This window comes from Filicampus tigris, chromosome 1 (assembly GCF_054856515.1).
Source record: "Filicampus tigris isolate MCC_2025a chromosome 1, RoL_Ftig_1.0, whole genome shotgun sequence".
NCBI lineage: Eukaryota > Metazoa > Chordata > Actinopteri > Syngnathiformes > Syngnathidae > Filicampus > Filicampus tigris.
The window spans coordinates 6058417-6082216 of record NC_141217.1 but is presented as its reverse complement, the minus strand read 5'-3'; the positions used below and the strand labels follow the sequence as shown (position 1 = coordinate 6082216).

The 23800-nt window shown below is 40.0% G+C and overlaps 1 protein-coding gene across 2 annotated transcripts in view; it reads left to right on the top strand.

The window, feature by feature from the left end:
* The window catches only part of cfap74 (cilia and flagella associated protein 74), a 49839-nt gene extending 37268 nt beyond the window's left edge, over positions 1-12571 (top strand). For both annotated transcript variants that reach the window (XM_086049277.1, XM_086049286.1), the window contains exons 25-40: positions 867-1040; positions 1448-1581; positions 1656-1905; positions 3104-3232; positions 3325-3446; positions 4243-4377; positions 5557-5669; positions 5770-5825; positions 6160-6279; positions 6410-6565; positions 6921-7059; positions 7849-8003; positions 8619-8751; positions 10218-10336; positions 10545-10679; positions 10890-12571. In XM_086049277.1, coding sequence (XP_085905403.1) covers positions 867-1040; positions 1448-1581; positions 1656-1905; positions 3104-3232; positions 3325-3446; positions 4243-4377; positions 5557-5669; positions 5770-5825; positions 6160-6279; positions 6410-6565; positions 6921-7059; positions 7849-8003; positions 8619-8751; positions 10218-10336; positions 10545-10679; positions 10890-10994 — 2175 coding nt within the window. In that variant the 3' untranslated portion in view covers positions 10995-12571. The remainder of the gene's footprint in view (positions 1-866; positions 1041-1447; positions 1582-1655; positions 1906-3103; positions 3233-3324; positions 3447-4242; positions 4378-5556; positions 5670-5769; positions 5826-6159; positions 6280-6409; positions 6566-6920; positions 7060-7848; positions 8004-8618; positions 8752-10217; positions 10337-10544; positions 10680-10889) is intronic.
* Positions 12572-23800: the final 11229 nt, after the last annotated feature.

Below are 23800 nucleotides of genomic sequence, written 5' to 3'. Positions count from 1 at the left end.
CTTAAATAGGCGACATCCACTTCTAATGAATAAAAACCTTCAAGTGGGCGCCGCCCAGGCATCGTTACCAGAGCACACGCTACTTGTGGAGCACATGTAGCCTGAAGTTTAAATAGAACACGCTCCTATATGCAGCAAAAGGCAAAAGCAAAAGAAAGATCATTTTAATGATCTGAGCGGGAAATTTGTTAACACTGGAGTGGTGGAGGATCATTGGTACAACCGAGTAGTTTCCAGAAAAATAATAGAAATAGCGGATATCTAGCCTTCACTGAGTGACAGAGACCAGTACCACCATGTAGAATAATACATATTTGTTCAAATAGTACGTGATGTATTTCAAGTATGTATCATTCCATGCATTCCATGTTTTTACAGTGTGGTAATGTGAAGCTAGGGGTAGGATTTAAATAAGCTTGACTTCTTTCCTACTCCTTTTTCGACTAGCAGTACATGTGTTTTGTTTTTTTTTGGGGGGGGGGGGTAATATATATATGTAAGGTATTCATTTGTGGACTTTTGTTCTATTTTTGGATGACTATTTATGTTTGAAATAAATTCAATTCAAAATTATTTCTCATACAATTACTAATATAATATATATATATATATATATATATATATGTATATAATATAAACTGTCCCCTCCAATTAATACTATACTCTAATAGAGGCCTAGAGCTCTGCAGTTGAGAAAGGGAAAGAAAAAAAAAAGACCCAGTAAATAGGTATGTGCAAATAAACTAAAAATATAGGAACCAAATCAAGCCTGTTAAGGTGTAAAATATGTTCTATACTGCATGTTGCTGATTACAGCTGAATTATAAAAACAGCAAAACGGTTTTAAACAATGTTGATGTTTCCAGGTCCAGCCTGTCGTTTACACAGTCCAAGCAATTGTGACTTCGTCCGACTTGAGGTTTGGCCAGAGCGAGGTGGACTTTGGCTATTGTTCTATATACCAGTCAGTCAAAAGCAGTGTACGCCTGACCAACATGTCACTACTACCTCAAGAGTTTGGTTTTGTTGGCCTTCCAGAGGTGAGAGGAGTGATGTCTAACCAGTGTGTTACGGCACATGTGCCATGAGAGTGATTGATTATGTGCTGTGGAAAATTATCCAATTTTACTTAATTGTTCTGAAAATTGTTCCCCTGTATAATCACGATATTCTACTTGCAAATTCAGCTATTTGCACATTTTTGGCCTATCAGCTATCGTTGCTGAAAACTCACCTACTTACTAGTCACTACTCTTGTGCTCATGCCAAAATTCTACTTAAATGGTGACAACAAGCTATGTTGATATGAGGAGAGGAGCTTTCATAAAACACAATAGCTCTGAATACAGATGCATAGCAGCACTAATAGTTAGAAATACAATTTTTTTCTTTGCTTATCGTAAATTTTACGCAATTATTGATACTGTATGTTTTGCTCACGCCACAGTTTGTCGACGTCCAACCTAATGATGGCTTCGGCACTCTTCTCCCTCAAGAAACACTGGAGATTGATGTCATTTTCAGCGCTAACAAAGCCAAAGAGTACCGATTCGATCTCAGCTGCAAATCAGGAATTAACAGGTGAACATCTAGAACCTCTTTTGTAGCCACTGAGAGGCCGAATTAATTTTATCCATTCAAATTTGTCTTCACAGAGTTTTTCCCCTGGCTTGCCGTGCGATGGGTGTCTGCCCTACGTTGGCACTCTCCCATTCCTTGGTACAGTTTGGGCCCACAGCAGTTGGCGACCACTCCACTGCTCTCCTTTACCTCACCTATAACCAAACTGTACGAAACCAGTCCAAACAACGACCCTCTGCTGGGGCCAGACTCTTTTCCTTCACCCCACCTCAAGATTCCAGCATCAGCATCACTCCTGCTGCAGGACGCCTGCTGCCTGGGAAGGTGAAAGGAGTACATCTTCCAAGTTCAGGCTGACATGTAATGGGCAGTTGGGGGATTTAAATGTAGTCAGATGGCATTACTCAGACTGTTTATACTTTTGATTTTTGCATCCTGTATTTTTGCAGTTTCAAAGAATTCAAAGCAATGCAAGATCCTCCTGAAAGTGCTTTTAATATATATTTCCGACGTCGAACTGAGTCCAGCAAAGAGTAAAGAATGCAGTGTTTTGAGTTGATTTTGTGGCAAAATATTTTTAGTGTTTTATGTATGTGTGTGTGCGTGTGTGTGTGTGTGCGTGTAGTCAAGGCCACCTGAATACACTCCTTTCATATGTTATTGTTGCACCCCCATTTGGTCTCATGTTTTTGTTTTTTTTTTTACAATAGCAAGCAAATATAATATTGAATCCAATATTATTTATATTAGATTATATCAAAATAGCTAAATGATCTTTCAGCTCATGCTCAAATTAGTACAGTACTGTATAACACTAATCTACTGTTGGCGCACTGGCTGTGACTCTACTACGGTGTTAGGACTCCCTCTACTGGAAATTTGACAGAAGTCAACATCTTTTTCAAAATACCGGTAGTGTAACTTAACATGCCTCACAGTTCTGAGGTTCGGGTTTTGATTCTCAACTCAAGACCTCCTGTAGAGTCTGCATGTTCTCCTTGTATTTGTAAGGGTTCTCTGCGGGTCCTCTGGCTTTCTCCCACATTCCAAAAACATGCCTGCAATATCTAAATTGCCCATAGGTGTGAATGTGTGAGTGGGTGTTTGCTTATCTACAGGTATATGTGCCCTGCAATTTGCTGGGAGCTAGTCCAGCGTGTACCAAGCCTTATGGCCAAAGTCAGCTGGGGTAGGCTTCAGCCCACCCATGACACTAATGAAAACACGCACTGCAGAAAATGGATGTTCAAAATATATGGATGTATGGTATTTAGGTTTTAGTTTTGTATTATTTCACTGTTAGTTGATTTTGGTTAAAGATATTGTCACTCAGTAAGGTTGTTGGACAGTTGGGTAAGTAGTAATTCACATAGATCTTATTCATTTCCTATTTAGAAGAGATCATTTTTTTAATGTAGCTTAAAACGACTTACTCACCACCGTCAGCAATTCTTTTTTTTTTTTTTTTTAAATAATTCAACAATATTAACCACTGTTTGTCTTCATCCTTGTTGCACTCCAGAGGTGCTTGGTCCTGGTCACATTCAATCCCAAACTTGAAGACCGGGATATTAAGGAAGAGGCCCTGCGTCTCCTTCGCAAAGACAAGCAGACCAATGAGGAGGACAGTAAAAAACTCGTTGAAGAGGAGGTGCAATTTCACTCTTTTATCTTCAACTCAGACCTCACTGAAATTAGTCACTTTCATGTACTTACTTATGTTGTTGTATGTATGTACAAAAGGCAAAAAGGGAGGCAGAGCCCAGCAAAGGGAAGAAACTGACCAAGAGTAGCAAACTGTCAGATTTTTCCTCCAAAACTGCAACCCCAATAGAGACACCACCTCCTGACAACATCGATGCAGGGTAAGAGTGTGTCCAAACACTGCATGTTGAGTAAAAACCATACATGTATTTGCGGGTTTTTTTTTATCAACACTCAAGACGTCACTGTAGTTTCAGTCCTGTCTTGCAGTTTAAATTGATTTGTTTTAGTGTTCATGCCAATTACCGATAACTTTTTCAACTGTGTAACATGTGCGTTTAGACAAGAACTATCCCATCATTTGTGTGTTGCCCATTTCACCTCACAATTCATCTTGTTAACTTCTGTCAACAATTACATCAATAAGCAATAGCAAGTTTGTTCTATTATCAGTCATACCCATACTCAGGGCCACACCAACACATGCTGTCCCTCAAATTTGACTGATGTGGTATGCTTTGGAACATGATACATTCCTTCCGTTCTCCAATTATCTTCCCATCGTTTGTGTTTTCTGTCCAAGTGCTTCTAAAACTGTGATTTTTGTTTTTTAAATGTCTGTTGTTTGATGTTACAAGTGCTTTTGTGCCTTGTAATTCATGCTGTTCACTTACTGAAGACAAAACTGGAGGCAGCAAGACTCACAAGCAAGCAGGAAGGGAAGTGTTTGCAGTGAAAGTCTTGCAAAACACCTCCTAACAGGCACTCAAAAGAATTTCATCCTCACATTTGAAACTGTGGTTAAATCTACAATTTGATCCCTTTGTCAAATTAATTTTGAGTCCCTGCAATTTGAGCATCGAAGTTGGCTGTAATTCATTAATGGTAGCCCCATTATAAGTCACTCTCATCTTGGTTGTTTTATTTCAAATATATTGTGCTGTGTTTTATTCCTAGAGGTCAGAGGTTTGAGGAGGCGAGGGCGTCTCTGTTGCACTCCTTCACCTCACGCTACAGTGAGTACACCATCCCTTGTTTTGTGTCAGATGGTGACCCTCCCAAGGAAGACAGGCAAGCCCAACCTACGTGGAGGTAAAAAAAAAAAAAAAAAAAAACTCTAAGGTTAATTAAGTCTTCACTGTGTAATAAAACAAAAATAAAGTAAAACTACTCACCCTTTGAATACACCTAAAAGACACACAACATGGTCACCACGTTTTTTTTTGGGGTGGAATTAATAATTGTTGTATTAATGTCTGTTGGCAGGCAATATAAGAACATGTCTTAAGCTTTGTGGTTGCTTTGTTATTATGCGCCGTGTAAGTTATTGATCATCAATACGGTTGATTGGAAAAAGGAAAAAAAATACACATTTTCAGCATTGTTAAAATGTATCATTTGTTGGCAAGGGGCTTTGGTCATTTGTGTCCATGCTTGCAACTACAGTATGAGGTTTACTACCAGTAGTTTTCGTCATTGTGGGATATATTTCATGTAGTCTGTTAGACAGAAAGACCTCAAATCTAGGACTGTCTAGAGCAGTGGTTCCCAAACCGGGGTCCGTAGGTCCCTTCAAGCAAGAGAGGTCGGAAAAGTCACTGAATAGTAGCGACCAAGTCACCAAAGCCCTTGTATCCCTGAGTGGCGACTGCTTGTGAACATAGCAAAGCACTGACTGCTTTTGTAAACTACAGTGCAAGTCAGCTAGTGACGATGGATGAATAATACATTTGATTCAATTGAATTAGGATAAGTTCTTTATATTAAACGAGTCATGATTATTTAGATGGAAACATTCAGAAAAGAAGTAATTCCCATGGCATTCAAGTGTTAATTGGTGTTACGATTATGAGGGGGTCCTTGGAAAAATGTACTACTTGCAAGGGGTTGCTGAAGCCACCCAAAAATTAGATCCCTGATCTAGAGAACCCCCTTTAGCGTTTTTGTTATTCTGATTTTAATCTGTGGTCTAGTGGTTAGCGCGTCTGCCTCACAGTTCTAGGTTTCCAGCTTCGGCCTACTCCTGTGTGAAGTTTGCTTGTTGCCACCTTGCGTGTGTGGAATTTCCCTGGGTACCGGCTTCCTCCTACTGCCAAAATCATCTCTATTTAACGAATTGAAGACTAAATGTGAATGAAATGTAGGAAAGACATTTGGGGTCTAAATTGTCCATAGGCATACATTTGAATGAAATGTAGGAAAGATATTTGGGGTGTACAGGTTTAATGCTCGGCACAATCACTTCATATCTCCCATCTAATATGTCCGCAGTCCTCTCAATACAGTCTACTTGAAGCTGCAATGTCCTGCTGTACAGCCTCCTCTAGTAGTGGTATCCAGCAATATTAGAAATTATGCCTTGGATTTCCAGCAAGTGGCAGTAGGTGAGTACAGTACAGTACAGTCCCACGCGTCACTCCAAACATACTGTGTTCAGCTGTGCTTTGAATTTTCTCCATGCTTTTCGGCTCCTCTGATTCTTAGGAGAACGAGTGACGAAAAAGTTTTCTGTCAAGAACATTTCGGAGGAATCTTTAGAGGTATTATTTCACACAAATAAATGATGACATATGGAATTTATATGATTATTAGTAGTCGTAATAGTAGTAGAAGTATTACGTATGTACATTCAACATTCCAGACAACATAGATTAAAAAAAAAAAATCCACAAAATACATTTAACAGAGTGTATTTTGTGTTTACTGTATATTTCAGTGTATAATGTTTATGTTCCGTTTTTGTAAGATTTGTAGTACTGTCTAGTGGCTAAATATGCATATTTTCCAGTAATATATTCCATCTTAAATTCCTCCTGCTGTTGGGATTCAAATCAAATACTAACATGTCACCACTATGTTGTGCTTCTTTTCAAGTTGAGGTCATCATTGCTGGATATATATGGACCCTTTTCACTTCTTAACTCTCTCAGAGGCATAGGACCCGGAGATCAACACACCCTCGTGTTGGCCTATTGTCCTACACTGGAAAAAAAGGTGCTATATTTCAATTACAATTGCTCATTGCTGAGTCATTCACTTATTGGCATATGAGTCAAGCACAGTTGTCACTGTACGAAGTGACTTATATTTTGAGCAAAATCTAATCGGGTGCCCTCATCATTAGTACTGTGAGACATTGGAGGTGCGTTGTCAGAAGATGACCCTGGCTGTGACTCTGCGTGGGGAGGGAGTGGTACCTGCCATCACCTCCTCCCACTCTGGAGGTCTGCTGGACTTTGGTTATGTGCTGGAAAAGGAGAGCACCTCACATGTCCTGAAGGTAAGACAGCATATTTGCATCAGGACAAACTAATCTTTCAATGGTTTTCCCATTAAATTGCGATAATGTGCTTCACTTAATACGAGAAGAAACATGTCAAATCCCTGTCTAATAATGATTATGTTTTTTCTTAAATACATACTCATAAATGTTTGAAGTCATTCTTTTCCATAGGAGTCATGAATAATCAGGTTTTAACTTGTAGGATCTACAGTTACAGCCCCATCCACTCTCTTCATGGTCTTGCCAGTAATGTCTAACCAAATATTGATTATTTGGATAAGTTGGTTGCCTTGCACCATCTAGATGATCGAATGCCATAACTGTAAGTTTGTGTGTTTGTCGTTGCTTATAGCTCCAGAACAGCTCAGCTGTGGCAGTGGGTTTCAAGGCGATGTTGTACAGCCTCTCACCCTCCAAGACTCAGGGTGCTGATGAGAGGGTGGCCCTGCTCTTGGGTGGTTACACGGACTCCAAGATCCAGCCTGTGGTGGGTAAGTAAGTGAATGGGGTGGGAAGTACACTACCGGTAAGTAGGTAGAATGTAGAAATGCAAACATCGACGCACCCCTGTTCAAATGCCACGTTTGTGCGATATAACAAAAATGAGACCAAGCTAAACCATTTTTAAACGTCTTTCACCGTTAATGTGACCTATAACTTGTACAACTTGAAAATGAATCATTTGAATCAAAAGGGAAACACAAATAAACAATCGCGATAACCCGGCTGCACAAGTGTGCACGCCCTCTTATCAATCATAGCTGTATTTTCATGACAAGTGCAAGTCTGACTCAAGGGGTGTCTTAAATCTGCGCAGAGGCTGGTTAGACTTCATATTGATCATTTCACAAACATGTGCACGATGGCACATTTAAAAAAGGCAGTTTACGCCATTGTGGGGGTAAACACTGCTGACTCGATTCACCGCCAAGCAAAGTGTCTCATTTCATTCTGTTTGAATGTGGCGCACTCACCTTTCACATGGACAGATCCCTGTGCGGAACCACCTACCCTCATTAAATACAGCACGAGATGCTGGCAAATTCAATATGTCCAAGAATCTCATGGATTTATCCACCTGGTGAAACAACGGACAAGTAAAACTGTTCGCGAACATGTTTGCAACCTTTTATAAACCCCAGATTTGCTACATTCGCAAGCTTTCACCATTGAATGAGATAGACGCTTAAAGGTGGAGGGAATTGTGAACCGTTTCAAATAGCAGTCAGTACTGTGTCAAGACTCAAGCATGTAAACACACGTTGTTGTGTGATGTGCAGGGACCCAGAACTACAATGGCCTTAGTGTGTTCAGTGTTCTGCCTGTGGAGGGAAGCATTGCCGCAAGACAAAGTCAGGATGTTGTCGTCACATTTCACCCCGATCACCCCTCTGTCAACTATTCTGATCAACTCACCATTGAGCTTGTCAATAAGGTAAAGGCCACTTGGCCAATTTGAAGAGAAAAAAATAACGTGCAACCAATTCACCGAAGTCATCTTGCAGCACTTTAACTTTCACATTATTTTAATCAACTTTGTATAATATATATGTATATATATATATAGAGAGAGAGAGGATGCCGTTTATATGCTGTCAGCTATGGGCATGTGAAGCCCTTTGAGGGAGTGGAAGGCACACAGGTGGACACAATCACGACGAGACAGACACAGAACACTGAGCAAAACATGAAACTAAAGAAACCCAAAACCAAAACAAACCAAACATGACAGAGCGTCCACTATACGTTTAAATCTTCATCCATTGTTGGCAGCTAGAAATTCTGTGTGCCAATTGATTCATGAGTAAAGTGACTAATGCAGGACTGATAGATTTACGTAATTGGTCTAGTATGTTTTTTTAATTGACATGCTAGTCGCATATTTATGCACTATTTTAAAAATGATATAAATAATTTACTGGACCCCAAAGCTACGGCTCTTGGATCCCTGGGGGTCTTCAATGCCCCTGTTTGAGAACCCTTACATTTTGGCATTCCTGCTCGCATCAAATAAATCAATCCAAGCATGGTTATGTTTTTTGTGTGCTAGAGTAAATTGTGTGTCCTGGATCTGAGAGGTGCAGCGTCTTCACACAATATGTATCTGTTTGGAGGAGATCCACTGACAGTTCCAATTGAATCCCTTCTTCCTCCACTAATAACCAGCCCAACTCAGCTCACAGGTACATAATCTTCTGCCTTGATCTCTGCTTTACTCAGCTTCTAGTCATAATATACATTAGGGGGCATATTCGTCCATTTGCGGTTAAAACCCCGTTAGCAGCAAAGTAGCAAAATTGCACCAAGCAACTTTTACAGCATGCCTTTATATCTAACCATGTATTTTCAAGCTATAGCCTTTTCGAATAGTGATATAAAAAATGAATATTTTATTGAAAAAACTCACACGTAGAAGGATTGTGCACAAAGGTGCCGCGATTCTCCCGTTCAGACATCTGACACACCCACCATGTCTAACCTGGAAATAGTAATGTATGTGCGCAACGAGACGTGATTCGGTGAAGTTTAAGGGTGGCCCTAACTTCTGGATCGTGAAGTTTTCAAGGGACGTGAAATCCATAGAGCTCCAATATGTCACCCTTTAAATGTGAAATTAACTTGCAAAATGGATCCGGAAGTTAGACTGATCTTGGGTAGTGACGTGTGCGCGGCTCATCTACAGGCCGCTTAGAAGGAGCGTGTTTTTGCATTTTTGCAATTGAATCCGAATATCGTGCTCATAACCGAACACTTAGGAGATGGTGCAAATTGAGTGTTGTCCAGCTTGCCAAGCAATGCGGTGCACGTGTGGTGCATCGTATACAAAAAAAATCTATAATTACAGTATATATAACTCATGGCCCATTACTACGATGACTGCATGGTTTATGATCTGCGCTTCAACTCCAAGTTCCATCAGCATTTGGAAATGCTCCTCACAGGTGAAGATCCCTTTTTTCACCAATTAATATGTAATGGCAACGTTCAGCTGTCAGTAAGGTAGTTTGGGTTCCCTTCAGAGGGCCGTTATGATTGTGAATCCAAATAAACGTATGAAATCAAAATAAAGGTATGATCATCTCATATTACGTATTCAACATCCATTTTTAACACCGCTTATCCTGTTCGTCAAATAGATGAATAACCCCGTTTTGAAAATGGAGGCCAGTGAAATCTGGTGAAGTATTCTTACATTTCTTTTAAGAGGGTAAAAATGCTTGCAATATTTCAAATGGTTTTAAAAGTGAAGACAATTTGGTAATTTAGGTATTTTAGCAAGAAACATGAAATCGATGCACATAATTTTCTTTAGCGGGCAGCATAAAATGATGCGGTGCTCAGATCTGATTTCCAGGGATTGAGTTTTGACACCCGTGCCCTCGATGATTAATGGTATGGGACTGATCAATGCTACACTTTGAATATCAGTATAATGATGTTGTAATACATTGTACAGCAAGCCTCATAAAGCAGACAAAGACTTTGTTTATGATGATTAATACCTCTCATCTGTATGTGCATGTTCTACAGTCTATGTGTGTGGTGGCAGCAGTTAGTTTCTTTGAAGTGGTTTCTTCGCTTGTCACTAGGAAACTCGGGGCTGGGGGGGGTCAGGGAAGAAGTTAACATTTTATGCTCTTCCCACCAGGACAGTCAGACGACATGGAAATCCCTGTGCTGGTCACCCTGCGAGCCAGCTACAGCATGGGGACCATCAGGCCTGCAGTCAGAGAGCTGCAAGTAGGCTGCATACGAGCCAGTAAGAAGGTGCTGAGGCAGATATGAAACTTTTAAGTCAAGAACACAGTCATGTTTTAAAGGGTCTTTACAGTTTCATGACTGTTGTAATTGTTCTACTGAGCAGCATTTAGGGCATATGTACCTGTAAGGCTTTTTAAAAGATCAATAGCTGTATGTAATATAAGCCATGCATTGATTGTATCCTGACCTGGCTTGTTTGCGCCGACCCATTCAGGGGAGTGACTTTAACTGGGACAACATGGCAGCTCTGCAGCAGAAGGGCTTCAATGTGGATCCCAGCAAAGGCAGCGTAGACGCAGGCAACACACGCACCATCAAGATCACATGGACCCCACAGAGTGGACACAAGGTGAGGAGGATTTCACTTTTTGCTTCTGCGTTACGCAATTCAAGTCAAAAGTGGGGGCGGGCGTGTGAGCCAAGAAAAACATACATGTTTTAAAAAGCAACATATGTTGTCATGCAACTGTAAGCGATGTTGCAAATGAATACAATTCCAGATATTTACTGCAGAGTTAGTGAAATGGTGTAGTAATGATATAAATAATTTGTGTTTCAGCCCAATGAAGTGGTGCAGATGTGTGTGCCTCTCACATTAAAAGGTGATGAAACGAGGGTGTACAGCGTCACCCTGGTGGCTTTAGTCTCCACTCATGTGGACTGATTCCTTTTGATCATGGATTCTTTTTTCCAAGAATTTGGTCTGTTGTTGAGAGCAAGGCGAAAGACAAGAACAATTGTAAACCACAATCATTTGCCCAACTCATGTAGTTAATACTAAAAATAGAAAGACATTTCAATGTGATGTAGTGTCATCATACACAATTAAAGACTGCAACCAAATTAACAAACTGTGCATCATTATCTTTGTAAATGTTGAAGCAGCCCTTCCATTGGATATAATGATGTTGTGTAGGTGTTCCTAATGAAGTGGCTGTTGAGCACTACTTTCAGAACAATTTAGTAACCGCAAACATCACAAGTTGCTACGCTCTAAAAACATTTGGGTCAAAATAATTATTTTTGGGTTAAATTTTGTGTTCAAAAAAGACCGACCCAGACTTTGGTCAATTTGAACCAAAACATTGGGTTATTTTGTTTTGACCCAACTTTTTAGGGTTAAATGAACACAACAAATTGGGTTCTTCCGTTTTGACCCAAAATTAAGGGTTAAATGAACACAAGAAATTGAGTCTAAACAATGCAAATAATTGGGTTCTTCCACTATTTTATTCATTTATTTATTCATTTTATTTATAATGCTATGGATACTGCCCCCTCCCCAAAAATGTATAACAAGTGAAAGTTAAAAAACTGGATTTATCTTGAGGCACATCACTCTTGATGTTGACATCATTTCAGCAACAATAACAGTAGGGGACAGTGGGCAAAAAAAAGGGCTCAATTAAGCAAGGGCAAATATGGATTTTAGTATGACCCACTAATCAGCCCTCACACATGTGACATGGCCACAACATAGTCAGCCAAATTTGAGTTGTTAACATGGCAGCAAGGCCATTGTTTGTTGTGCGGTCCTCAGTCATGGTTTCATACAGTAGAATGCATACATGTTTTGAATTTTGTTCAGCACATTTATGGTGGGAGTGAGAACAAATCTAAATTAAAAAGTAGTGATTAGAATTGTGGCAAATTCATATATTTTGTGTCACGGTGCTTTTTAGCTATGGATTGAATAAATAAGACACCAACGGCAGTCTGCAAAGTGGTGTCAGTGACAATCACTCTGATTGGCTGTCAGCCAGGAAATGCAAATCAGTGCATGAGATGGATGAATTTGTAAAATGGTAAACAATTTATTTCAGTTCTTTAAACCAAGGCTTGCTTCCTTGCGGTCATCACCAGACAAAACTGGGTCAAAACTGAATAACCCGATTGTTTGGCTCAAACTTGGGTCGGTCCTTTTTTAACACAACAGTTGGGTCAAATGTAACCCCAAAATAGTTATTTTTGACTCAACTCTTTTTAGAGTGTGCCTTTGTACCCAGTATTGGCTTCTTGGAAATCAGTAAAGTACTCTTTGTATCATCTTTCTTCCGGAAAACCTGTCTGAGGTAATAAGGTGACTCAACTCTTGTTGCATTTTGTTTTACTGTGCAATGCATCTATAAAGCTGCCTTTGAACTGCCTTCCTTTTCAGCTGTGAAAAAGGAAATTGTTACAAAAGCGCAGTTATCGAGTGCTTAACACTGTGGCCTCGCAACAAAAAGATTGGTGGTTCTACTCTTGTCTCCTTTCTCTGTGGCATTTTCTGTATGCAGTCAAAACCAAACCAAAAGTTCTACATTCATTGAAGACTCTACATTGCCCATCATTGTATGAATATTTTTTTAATATATGTCAGTCAGACTGGCTCAGTCTTGTGGGTGACTGAGTTTTGTGTCTAGAAAACCTAGATGGATGGAAATGTATAGGTGCGGCTACCGCGCTCTACAATTCGGTACAATAAATTGAAGCTACTGCCCGTAGGAACCTGATTCCACTACCAGGGGGTGTATGTATGTGATAGCAGGAGGGGAATAGACCTTTTTAAAAATGGAGTCACTCATACTTGGGGGTGGAAATAGCTCAAACTGATAACACAGGCAGAGCAGTTGAGAAAACAGGGCAAATGCCTTGAATGATGATCGTTGCCTTCTTGTCTTCCGCCTTAGTTTGAATGTGTTAGTCCAAAAGATGTTACGTGGAGTAAATTGTTTGGAAAGGAGATGGGGAACTGGCTGTAATTTACATTTCAATGGGTAATTTGATCCCAAAATAGACAGAACCAGAAATTTACCACACATGCATGATATGAAAAGATACACGCTTTATGTGCCCCCCTTTCTAACATGAAATCATACTAGACTTTTCTCGTTTTAGGCCGTTTTAGGATTACCAAGATCATTTATATTTGTTGAATGTCAGATTAATGAGAGAAGGATGTTATTAAGACATTTTTTCCATTAGTTCATTCAAAGTCGGAAGCAGAGCTGGGCATTCCGTCTATGTGACAGACCGGTCCGTCTATCCGCCTATGACAAGATGCCCATTTTGCTGATGGTTGACGAATGACAGGAAAAAAAATTCAAATAGATGGACTACGCATAGTCGGAAGCCCATATATTTAATCCGTTCTTGCGGTCGGAATCGCTGATGGAAGCCCATTTAAAAGCAGAGGCGGACCGGTCTATAGGCGGGTACATTTTTTTGCCCGCCCCCCTGAAAAAAAGGCGAACGACGTACGCTGCAGACGGATGACGAATAACAGACGCTTAATTTTTTGTGAAATGCTCAGCTGTGGTCAGACGTTTGCATACAGTATGATTACGATGACTTGGAAAACCCAGATGGTGATGTCATGTTTTAGGAAGCTTCTGATAAGTTTATTGACAACATTTCACTTAATTAGTGACACCTACGGATGTCGTTGAGGCACACCTGAAACGCTATCACTACGTATTTGTGGAACATCATGGGAATCTTGGCCAAGAGATCAGGAAGAGAATAGTGGATTTACGCAAGTGTATTAGTATTTATTTATTTAAATGTAGTTTATTTGGTCAAATCATATATAGACCAGAGACCAAAAGGTGTAGACTGAAGTCGTGGCTTATATTGTCAACCTTTTTAACATCCCAAAAAAGAGGATTAGAGAATGAAAGAAACAAATAGTAAAATATTACTAAAGCGGGTCTTCATTTTCACAACATCAACACCATGCATGTATAGTTGAATGTACTATCATATATCAAATACTGTTCACAAATCCATCTAAATCTGTGTTGGTCAGCAATTCTGCTTTGTCAAGATAATCCATCTCACCTCACTGGTGTGTCATATCAAAAAGTTGAATAGACAGCATGATTGTTGATTGCGGCCTATGAAATGTTGGTCCACTCCTCTTCAATGGCCGTGCGACGTTGCTTGATATGGAGCACGCTGTCGTATACGCCGATCCAGAGCAGCCCAAACGTACTCAATGGGTGACATGTCTGGTGAGTATCCTGGCCACATGCAAGGACTGGGATGTTTTCAGCTTCCGGGAATCATGTAAAGATCCTTGCAACATGGGGCTGTGCCTTATCATGCTGCAATAGTGAGGTGATGGTCGCGGATAAAAGGCACAACAATGGGCCTCAGGATCTCGTCACTGTATCGGTGTGCATTCAAAAGGCCATCAACAAAATGCACCTGTGTTCGTTGCCCATAACATACCATAACCCCACCGCCACCATGGGCCACTCGATCCACAACGATGACATCAGCAAACTGCTGATGACCGACACGCTGTCTCCCGTTAGCCCTGAACAGTGAAAACCGATATTTATCTCTCCAATGTGCCAGATGCCATAGAATGCGAGCAATGGCCCACTCAAGTCGTTTACAACAGCGAACTGCGGTCAGGTTGAGATCCTGATGATGGCGATGAGCATGCAGATGAGCTTCCCTGAGACGTTTTCTGCAAAAATTCTTATGGTTTTGCAAACCGATTGTTGCAGCAGCTGCTGTCCGGGTGGCTGATCACAAATAATCTTGGAGGTGAACATACTGGATGTGAAGGTCATGGGCTGGTGTGGTTACACATGGTGTGCGATTTTGAGGATGTACTGCCAAACTGAAACGCCTTTGGAGAATGGTTATTGTAGAGAAAAGAACATTCAATTCACGGGCCACAGCTCTGGTAGACGTTCTTGAAGTCAGCATGCCAATTGCATGCTCCATCAAAACTTGCAACATCCTTGGCGTTGTGTTGTGTGATAAAACTGCACATTTCAGAGTGGCCTGTTGTCGTCGTCACCAGCCTAAGGCAATAATGTCACATTAGCATCTTGAGATGCCACACCTGTGCGGTGGAATGGATTATCTTGACTAAGGAGAAATTCTCCCTAACATAGATTTTGACGGATTTGTGAACAATATTTGAGGGAAATTGACTTTTGGGTATGTAAAATAAGGTTTAGATATTTGAGTCCAGCTCATGAAAAATGGGAGCAAAAACAAAAGTGTTGTGGTTGCATTTTTGTTCTGTGCGTGCGCAGCACCAGTCAAAAGTTTTGGAAACTCCTTCAAAATCTTCCATCCATCCAACAATTATCTGAACCGCTTAACCTCATGTGGCTCACAAACGGTCTGGAACACAATAAGGGTTCAAGAAATTCAAGCTATTACGGTAACTCTTGATAATGCACAGCTGTGAAAAGAACGTCATTCCCGGTCATAAAGCAACATCCACATCATAAAGCTGACTGAGAAAATACCAAGAAGCGGCAAAGCTGTTATCTGGGCAAAATGTGCCTACTTCGAAGAATCTAAATTATAAAACACTCTGTTTTCATTAACATTTTTGGTTTACCAAATAATTCCATCAATATTTCTCCATAATGTTGATGACTTCAGTATTAACCTACAATTCAGGATTTTATTCAACGACGTCATCTTTTGTCTCCATTAAATGAGGAGATTGAGGAGCGTTGCCTCATATCCCCAAAATATTTCTCCCGCATCATTACTCTTGCAATATGAGATGATAAAATAAGCACTAACATGCAGGACCATGTTTACTTATATGCATCATGTGAGGTTTGTGTGCATGCTTTGCGTTCACAATAGGAGTTAGCATTTTTTTTTGTAATGTGAAGAACTACATAAAAAAAAAAATCTGATTTAACAAAAATTGGGCATCACTCCCTGCAGTGTGAACGTAGCCTGTGATGAGGTGGCTCGATATCACTTTCATATCCGATACCAATACTGCAGTCTCAAGGATCGGCTGATACTGATCCTATACCGATCCGATTGTTTATGTCACTCTAAAAGTTGTTAATAATATATGGATGTAGTGTGCTTCTTGATACTGATATCTAAAAACACCACATTCACTGTACTTCAACTATTCTGATCCCCTAAAGAAAGAAGGAAAACACACAGAAGTCATGTGTACCGTATTTTACGGTCCATTAGGTGCACAGTATTATGAGGCGCAATAATACTCGCATAATTAGTATCACCAAAGTCTGCTCAAAAATGATTGGACACCCTGTTAGAGCTCTTGTCTGCTTTTTGCGAACAACAAACCTTCCGCTCCGCTCTCAGAATCCTGCATGACTTCTCACACACACCACGTTCAATGTTCGGGTGGCTCCTCTTAGGTTGGATGCTGCGACATCTCTTGAAGAATGACCCCTCCCTGTCCCAACTGAGACGGACTAACTAAATCCACATCACACTTTAGCATTTAGCACAGAGAGCTTTACTTGACAGTAGCTGGAATATTTTAACTGCAGCACTTAATGTATGTTTTTATGTTTGTTGGTGTTCTGCTTGTTGCTGCTCCTCATCACTTTTGGATTGGCCTTCTGGGAAAAATAAAGTGTTTTGAATTAAATTGAAATGAATATCAGTGAACATCTCTATGTTGTTCATCGGACTGGTTCTCCTGCTCCGGTGGATCAGATCGGAAAATCCCAAGTTTATGATCAATAATAATAACCCAAAAAAATATGTTCATATACTCTTTATAATTTGATGTTACTGATCATGATTTGTGCTTGATTATTGTACTGACGGTATCAAGTAATATACAGTTACTTTTATTTATATTTAAAGATAACTTAAAGGTGATGTCAACACAAACTTATTTTTTTCAAGAATATGTTCCATGCAGGCCCACTAGTTGAAAAACTGCATTCTGATTAATATTGTGTTTGTGGAATATGAGTTAAGAAGCAAAAGCCACCAATTTTTAGCCATCTTTTGTCACTTCTGTTCACTGAAAATGACATCAAAGTTGCTCAGGACTGATAACGGCCAATCGTGGCTCAACTTCAGAAAACAGGTGAGCTGTGATTGGTCGTTACCTGAGCCCTCAGCAACTGTGATGTCATTTTCAGTCGACAGAAGTGACAAAATGGTCGCCCCCAGAGATGGCTAAAAACGGGTGGATTAACTCTTATTCCACATGTGCAGTATTTATCAGAATGCCTTGTTTCAATTAGGGGGCCTGCATAGAACATATTCTTGACAAAATGTTTGGGTTGACTTTGATGCCAAACCCTTGTTTTGAAGTTTTTAATTCCTCTTATACTGTGTTTGGAAACTCAGATCAATTCCCAGAGCAGAGCAGGGTAGAGCAGAGCAGAGTGGTATCATCAGAAAAAAGTCCACATTTGAGGAACTTTGATACCTTACAGATATCATTTTATATACAAAATATTGGGCTGAGAATTGATCCCTGGGAAACTCGGCGACATGGTTCAGGGGTAGAGTGGTCGACTCCCAACCCAGAGGTTGTGGGTTCGATCAGTGCCATCAGTAGGTGAATTGCAAAGTCAGTGTGAAGCTATTTGAGTCCCTTTATACTACTGTAGGTTTAAAAGCCCTATTCCACATATTGTTTTCTGTTTGCAAGATAGTCAATCAGCCATGATTGTGCTAATCCTCTGATTCCATATACTTCCAATTTCCTTATCAGTATCATATGCTGAATTGTATACAGAGCTTTTTTTAGGTCGATGACCCCAATTGTATGTACTTTGTTATCAATATCTTCTGCTGTTTGACCTGTCAATTCAGTTGCTGCCATTGCAGTTTGCCTGTTTGATCGAAATCCATACTGCTGTTCAACTCAAGAGGTTATGCCTCTCCAAAAAAATATTTCATCTTGTTGTAAAAGGTTTTTCTATTATTTTTAAGATCTCAGGAAGAAGTGAATTGGTCTATAATTTCCAAAAGTATGCATATTGCCATTTTTATAAATTGGGAAAGATACTGTATGACTGATTGCAAATTTATGTGATTGGTTTGGCCATGTACTTTATATCTTTAACGAGTGTCGTATCAGCTTCACAGCAATCAGTGGACTTTTTTACTCTTAAACTTAAGAACCACATCTACTAATTTGTTCTCACTGACTTTAATCAGAAAGATGGTGTTTGGGTTTCTGGTGATGTTGTCCACCTCTACTCCATCCCTTTGTAGAGGAGCCAGTGGCGTAGATTATGTAGGGTTGGTGGGTTTTGTAAATCCATGGGCTCTCTTGTAGTCAAACTTTTTTTTATTTTTTTTATGTAATGTTGCCACGGTTGACTCTCCAAGCGGCAGGTAGCATGGAGTGTAACGTCACTGCATTGTGTTGGGGGAATAGGACTATTGAATGTACTGGGAATTGTAAATGTATGAAATATTGGTTTTATTTAGTCCTATATTTAGGTATTTGCAGAGCTTGGGATTTTACTAAAATTTCGCGGCCCATTTATCACTTTCCGCCTGCGGCCGCTTCCACCATCCGTCTGTCCGCCTTTTTGTCAAGCCGGACCAAATAGTAATCGCCTATAGGCCGGTCTGCCAAGTATTGCGTGCATTGTCGGGCCCCTCTGACCCCATGTGGAATACAGCCCAGCTACGCCACTGAGAGGAACTACAATTTGCTTTGCTAATTTTAAACCAACATTTACAGAATATTAATTGAATTTGAAGTTTCTTTTGATGCTGTCAGATTTAGTATTTTTAATACATTGGTTAGGGTTACCTGCTTTTGTCCTTGCTTTTTTAAATAACAGTACTGAGAACTTTCCATGTGCCCTGTGTATTATTTTATATAGTTTCAAAAAAAGATTATAATAGTCTTTCCAAGTGTGAAATTTCCACATTCCTGAAGTTGTCATGTTCTTCTGTTCAAACAATTGTACATTGCACTAGAGGAAAAAGGCGGAAGACTGCAAGGCTGAGGACACCATCCCAACTGTGAAATGGGCGTGGCAGCATCATGTTGTGTGGTTGTTCTGCTGCAGGGGGAATGGTGCACTTTACAAAATAGATGTCATCATGAGGAAAGAACATGTGGAAATTCTGAAGCAACATCTCAAGACATAAACCAGGAAGTTAAGGCTTGGGTGTAAATGTCAATTACCCTTAGTAGGGCTGGGCGATAGGCCTGAAAGGTGTATCACAATATAAAAATGTCATATCAGTCGAAATCGATAACTGTTGATTTTCATTTTTCCCTGAACAAAATAAGGACATACATTAAATGCATTACAGATAAACTACAATAAAACACAACCATCCAGATTAAAAACACAATTTAAAATAGCTGGCATTAAAACTCATTTTCAAGGAATCTACACAGTTATTGTGTACATTGTAGTGCATTGTAAATAATGTACAAAATTATTTACATCCATGCTCGTCAAGCAGTGTCGTAAATGCTCATTTGTGGAAGGCGCTATATTGATTGTAACTTGTAGTTTTATATAGCTTAGATTTTTAGCCGTCTACGATCCTAGACGGCGAAAAAGCATCGGAGCTAACACGTCAAGAGACAGGGAACTCCTTAACTTCAAAACTATGTATTCATCTGGAGGTGTTTACAGAGGTGGGCATTTTACAAAATTTTGCTGGTCCGTCATTCGTCATCCGTCAGCGGCCAGGTTACCCGGCCGTCATTCGTCTGTCCATCATTTTTCGCGTTGCACTGAATTGTAATCGTCAGTTAGTCCGTCAGAAGTCCGTTGGTCCGTCAGTCAGTCCCCCCAAAAAACATCAGAAACGGTTACTGATGATTACACTGATGGATGAAAACCCACTTACGTCATTCGCCGGCCCACATTTTTAAAAGATGTCCCGTCAATCGTCAGCAAAACGGGCGTCCGTCAGTCTACGGAAGGCCCACGGCTCTGGGTGTTTAATCGTGTTATTTTGCACAACATTATCTTAGTTGCACTGAGGCGACTGGTCATTTATTTTAACAAGGTTAAATTACACTTAAGTTCGCACATAGTATGTGCGCTTGCTAACTTTGTTGGTTCAAGTGGCTTTTTCTTGGAGTTGTCACTCGGCAGACGAGTACTGGGCAACTCGGCTGCTCTCGAAAGACGCTTTTATGCTCCAAATTTCCTCTTAAATGCTTATAATTGTGACACAAATCTAACACCATAATGTAGCTTCTGCCTACAGCACATCAGAATGCCGTTCTCATCATTTTATCCAACCTATATTCTATTGATGTTGATCAGTGTCTATTGTGATGCGTATTGATATTGAATTATCACCCAGCTCTAACCTGAAGCATACAAAAAAAAATGGTTACAAAGTGGCTTAAGGATAACCACATTTTTTGGGGGGAGTGACCATCACAAAGCTCTTATCGTAATCCTATTCAAAATGTATGGGTAGACCTCAAAGTCATATGTGCAAGCATGGCAGCCTGCAAACTTTGCTCAATTACACCAGTGGGGTCAGGAGAAATGGGTCAAAAGAGAAGCCTGTGGAAGGATAGCCAAAACATTTGACCCAAGTCAACCAGTTTAAAGGCAATAGTACCATACTAATGAAATGTATGTTAACTTTGAAGAAAGTAATGAAAATATCTTTAAAAAAAAACATTCGCATTCACCAAATTGTGAAAAGAAATTGTAATTTCATTAACCTAGAACAGGAAAAGTTTAGTCTGATTAACCCCCGTCTTTTTATTTTGTGTAGATAAAGTATTGGCTTCAACTGAAGCTAACATCATCATTGAGGAGCTGGCTAAATAATTAAAAGCGTTATGACTATCATATTTTCAAAGATGAATGCATTTGCGAAAAAAAAGCAAAAGCTCTAGGTGACCATTAGATTTGTTTAAGCAATGACACAGTGACCATGTAATTATTTCTCTCTCCTCTTTCGAGTACAATATGGCAATATAATAAAGGAGATAGCATAAATAGTATTTAAATCCTCTTAGAATGTATCAATAGCAGGTAGTTGGCAATCTAAAACTTACTATAAAATGGTGTGGTGCCCCAATAAAAGTTGGTTTCTACATGTGAACAGCAGATGTCAGTATTGGCTCAGTGTACTGTAGTCCATTGCCCGCTCTCTCCTCTTCTCAGATACATGCAGTAAGCATTTATCACAGATTGTAGGAGATTATTCTAAAGCAGATTATTGCACTCCAACGTGCCTATAAAAAGCAAGGTCATTATGGGCTTAGCCTCATGTAATGACACTGGCTTTTATCAAGTGTGTGCTACATCATATTAGACAAATATTGGCGGCGTTATTTTGCCACTTTTTCTAATCTGATCTTTGCTCTGATCTCTGAGCGATGATGCTACTTACTACCTCTGACTGTGGTGTGCCTGGACCTACATGTCAGGGATGGACAATTTGAAATGCTGGCGGGGACCACAATTTTTCATCAGTACTACTAGGGGGGCCAGGCACTTCCAAACCAGATGTATGACAAAAATGCCATTTTAAATATGGACAAAATGCATGCAAAATACGAAGCTCTTAATGTAGTTCATTTTTCATAATACATTTCTCGATGCATATATACATGGTCCACTATCCTAAAACTTAAACAAAGGGTTTGAAGCAAACAACAGGTTTTTTTTTTTTTTTTTTTGTACTTTTTTTAATAAGCACATTTCTTTTGGATCTCACGTACCAATTTATGTTTCCCGTCATTGCAACATCAAATCTGTGCTCCGTTGAAGTCAATACTGTATAGAAAAGGGGAATCAAACCATTAGCATCATTTTCTTTGGACAGTGTAATAGAGTTAAGTCACGCACGTCACAACAATTTTTTTTCTTTTCCTCAAAAGTGTCAATTTAGACAAGGAACTTCTCCCGCAGGTGGCCCGAAGCCCGGCTTAAGCAGCTTCACAACACATGCATGCAGACAGGCGGGAGCGTATCCAGGGGCAACTAAATCTCAGCAGCAGTAACCTAGGCCAGATGAGTCCCGGTGGAAACTCACACCCAGAGACTCTGCATGACAAGTAAACAGACCGTGTTTCCAACTCATGGTTAGATCAGGGACTTGATTGTAAGGTGGTTATGTGCACACAATACCGTTGTGAATAGCACAAAACAACCGTGAATAGGTATTCATCGACATGACAAGTTAATTAATCGTTTTCATTAACCTTTGACAGTTTAGGGTGCGACCGCATTTTTTTTTTTTAGATTTTTGCTTCATTTTTGTTGAAACAATCAATACTTCCATCGATGGATGCAAAAACAAAATTATTTACAAGAAGGTGCAAACCACATTCAGGAATAGTAAAGACGTGTTAGACAAAGGCAGCAAGACCTACAAACAAGCAGCAAATAAAGGGCTATACTGCCCAAATCAGCCAAATCTCAGGTGAGCTAGAGCCTATCCCAGCTGACTTTGGGGAAAAGGTGTACACCCTGGACTGGTTGCCAGCCATTAACAGGGTACGTACATATAAACCAACAGCCATTCATGCTAATGCTTGATTTAGTGTCTTCAGTTTATCTAACATGCATGTTTTTGGAATGTGGGAGGAAGCCAGAGTACGTGCACAAAATCCACAGAACGTGGGGAGAGCATGCAAACTCCACAGAGAAAGGCCCAAATTGAAATTTTAACCCTTGAACCTCAGAACTGGGGGGCATACATGCTAGCCACTTATTCGCTATGCTGCCCGGCCAAATCATAAAACCTCCCCAAACATTTTTGGAGACCCGACAGTATGAATCTAAAAACCTATCAAGACTCTAGTTCTCACAAACAGTTTCAAGTATTGGGTTTTACAGACACAATTCACGAGAAATCCAAACCAGAGCTGATAGTACTTGAGTTGTCGTCCCCAACTGGACTGACACTCCCGAAAGACATCAAAGTTCCAAAAATAACACCAAATTAGAATTTTCAGATTTGAATCACAACAAATGATACCATATATTGACATATTGTTACAGAGGAATGTTTGATCGGTGAAAATGACATCACAACTGCTCATCTCGGCTCAGATTCAGAAAACAGGTCAGCAGTGATTGGTCGTTGTGAGCAGTTGTGATGTCATTTTCAGTCAACAGAAGACAAAATGGCCGCCCCCAGAGATGGCTAAAAACGGGTGGATTAACACTTATTTCTCAAAGGCAAAATTAATCAGAATGCCATGTTTCAACTAGTGGGCCTGCTGGGAACATATTCTTGAAAAAAAATATGTTTGGCTTGACTTCACCTGTAAGTGTAGTTAGCCACAACATCATGTTTGTTTTGCTGCTGTCTTGCAAAGTGCGCCGCGCATATCTGCACATGGCAGAGACATTGCAGCCCAAATAACACAAAACACATTAAAACCTAAGAGTAATATACAGTTAGTTTTATTTATATTCAAACGATCTCTCACTATGCCCTGCTCTGGGAATTGATCTGAGCTTCCAAACACAGTGTAAGCGGGATTAAGAACTTCAAAACAGGGGTTTGGCATCACTAAAGGTGAAGTCAACCCAAGAATATGTTCCCAGCGGGCCCACTAGTTGAAACGCAGAATTCTGATTAATATTGCGTTTGTGGAATATGAATTAAGAAGCAAAATCCACCCCTTTTCAGCCATCTCAGGGGGCGGCCATTTTGTCTCTTCTGTGGACTGAAAATGACAACACAACTGCTCAGGGCTCAGGTAATGACCAATCACGGCTCAGCTTCAGAAAACAGGTCAGTCGT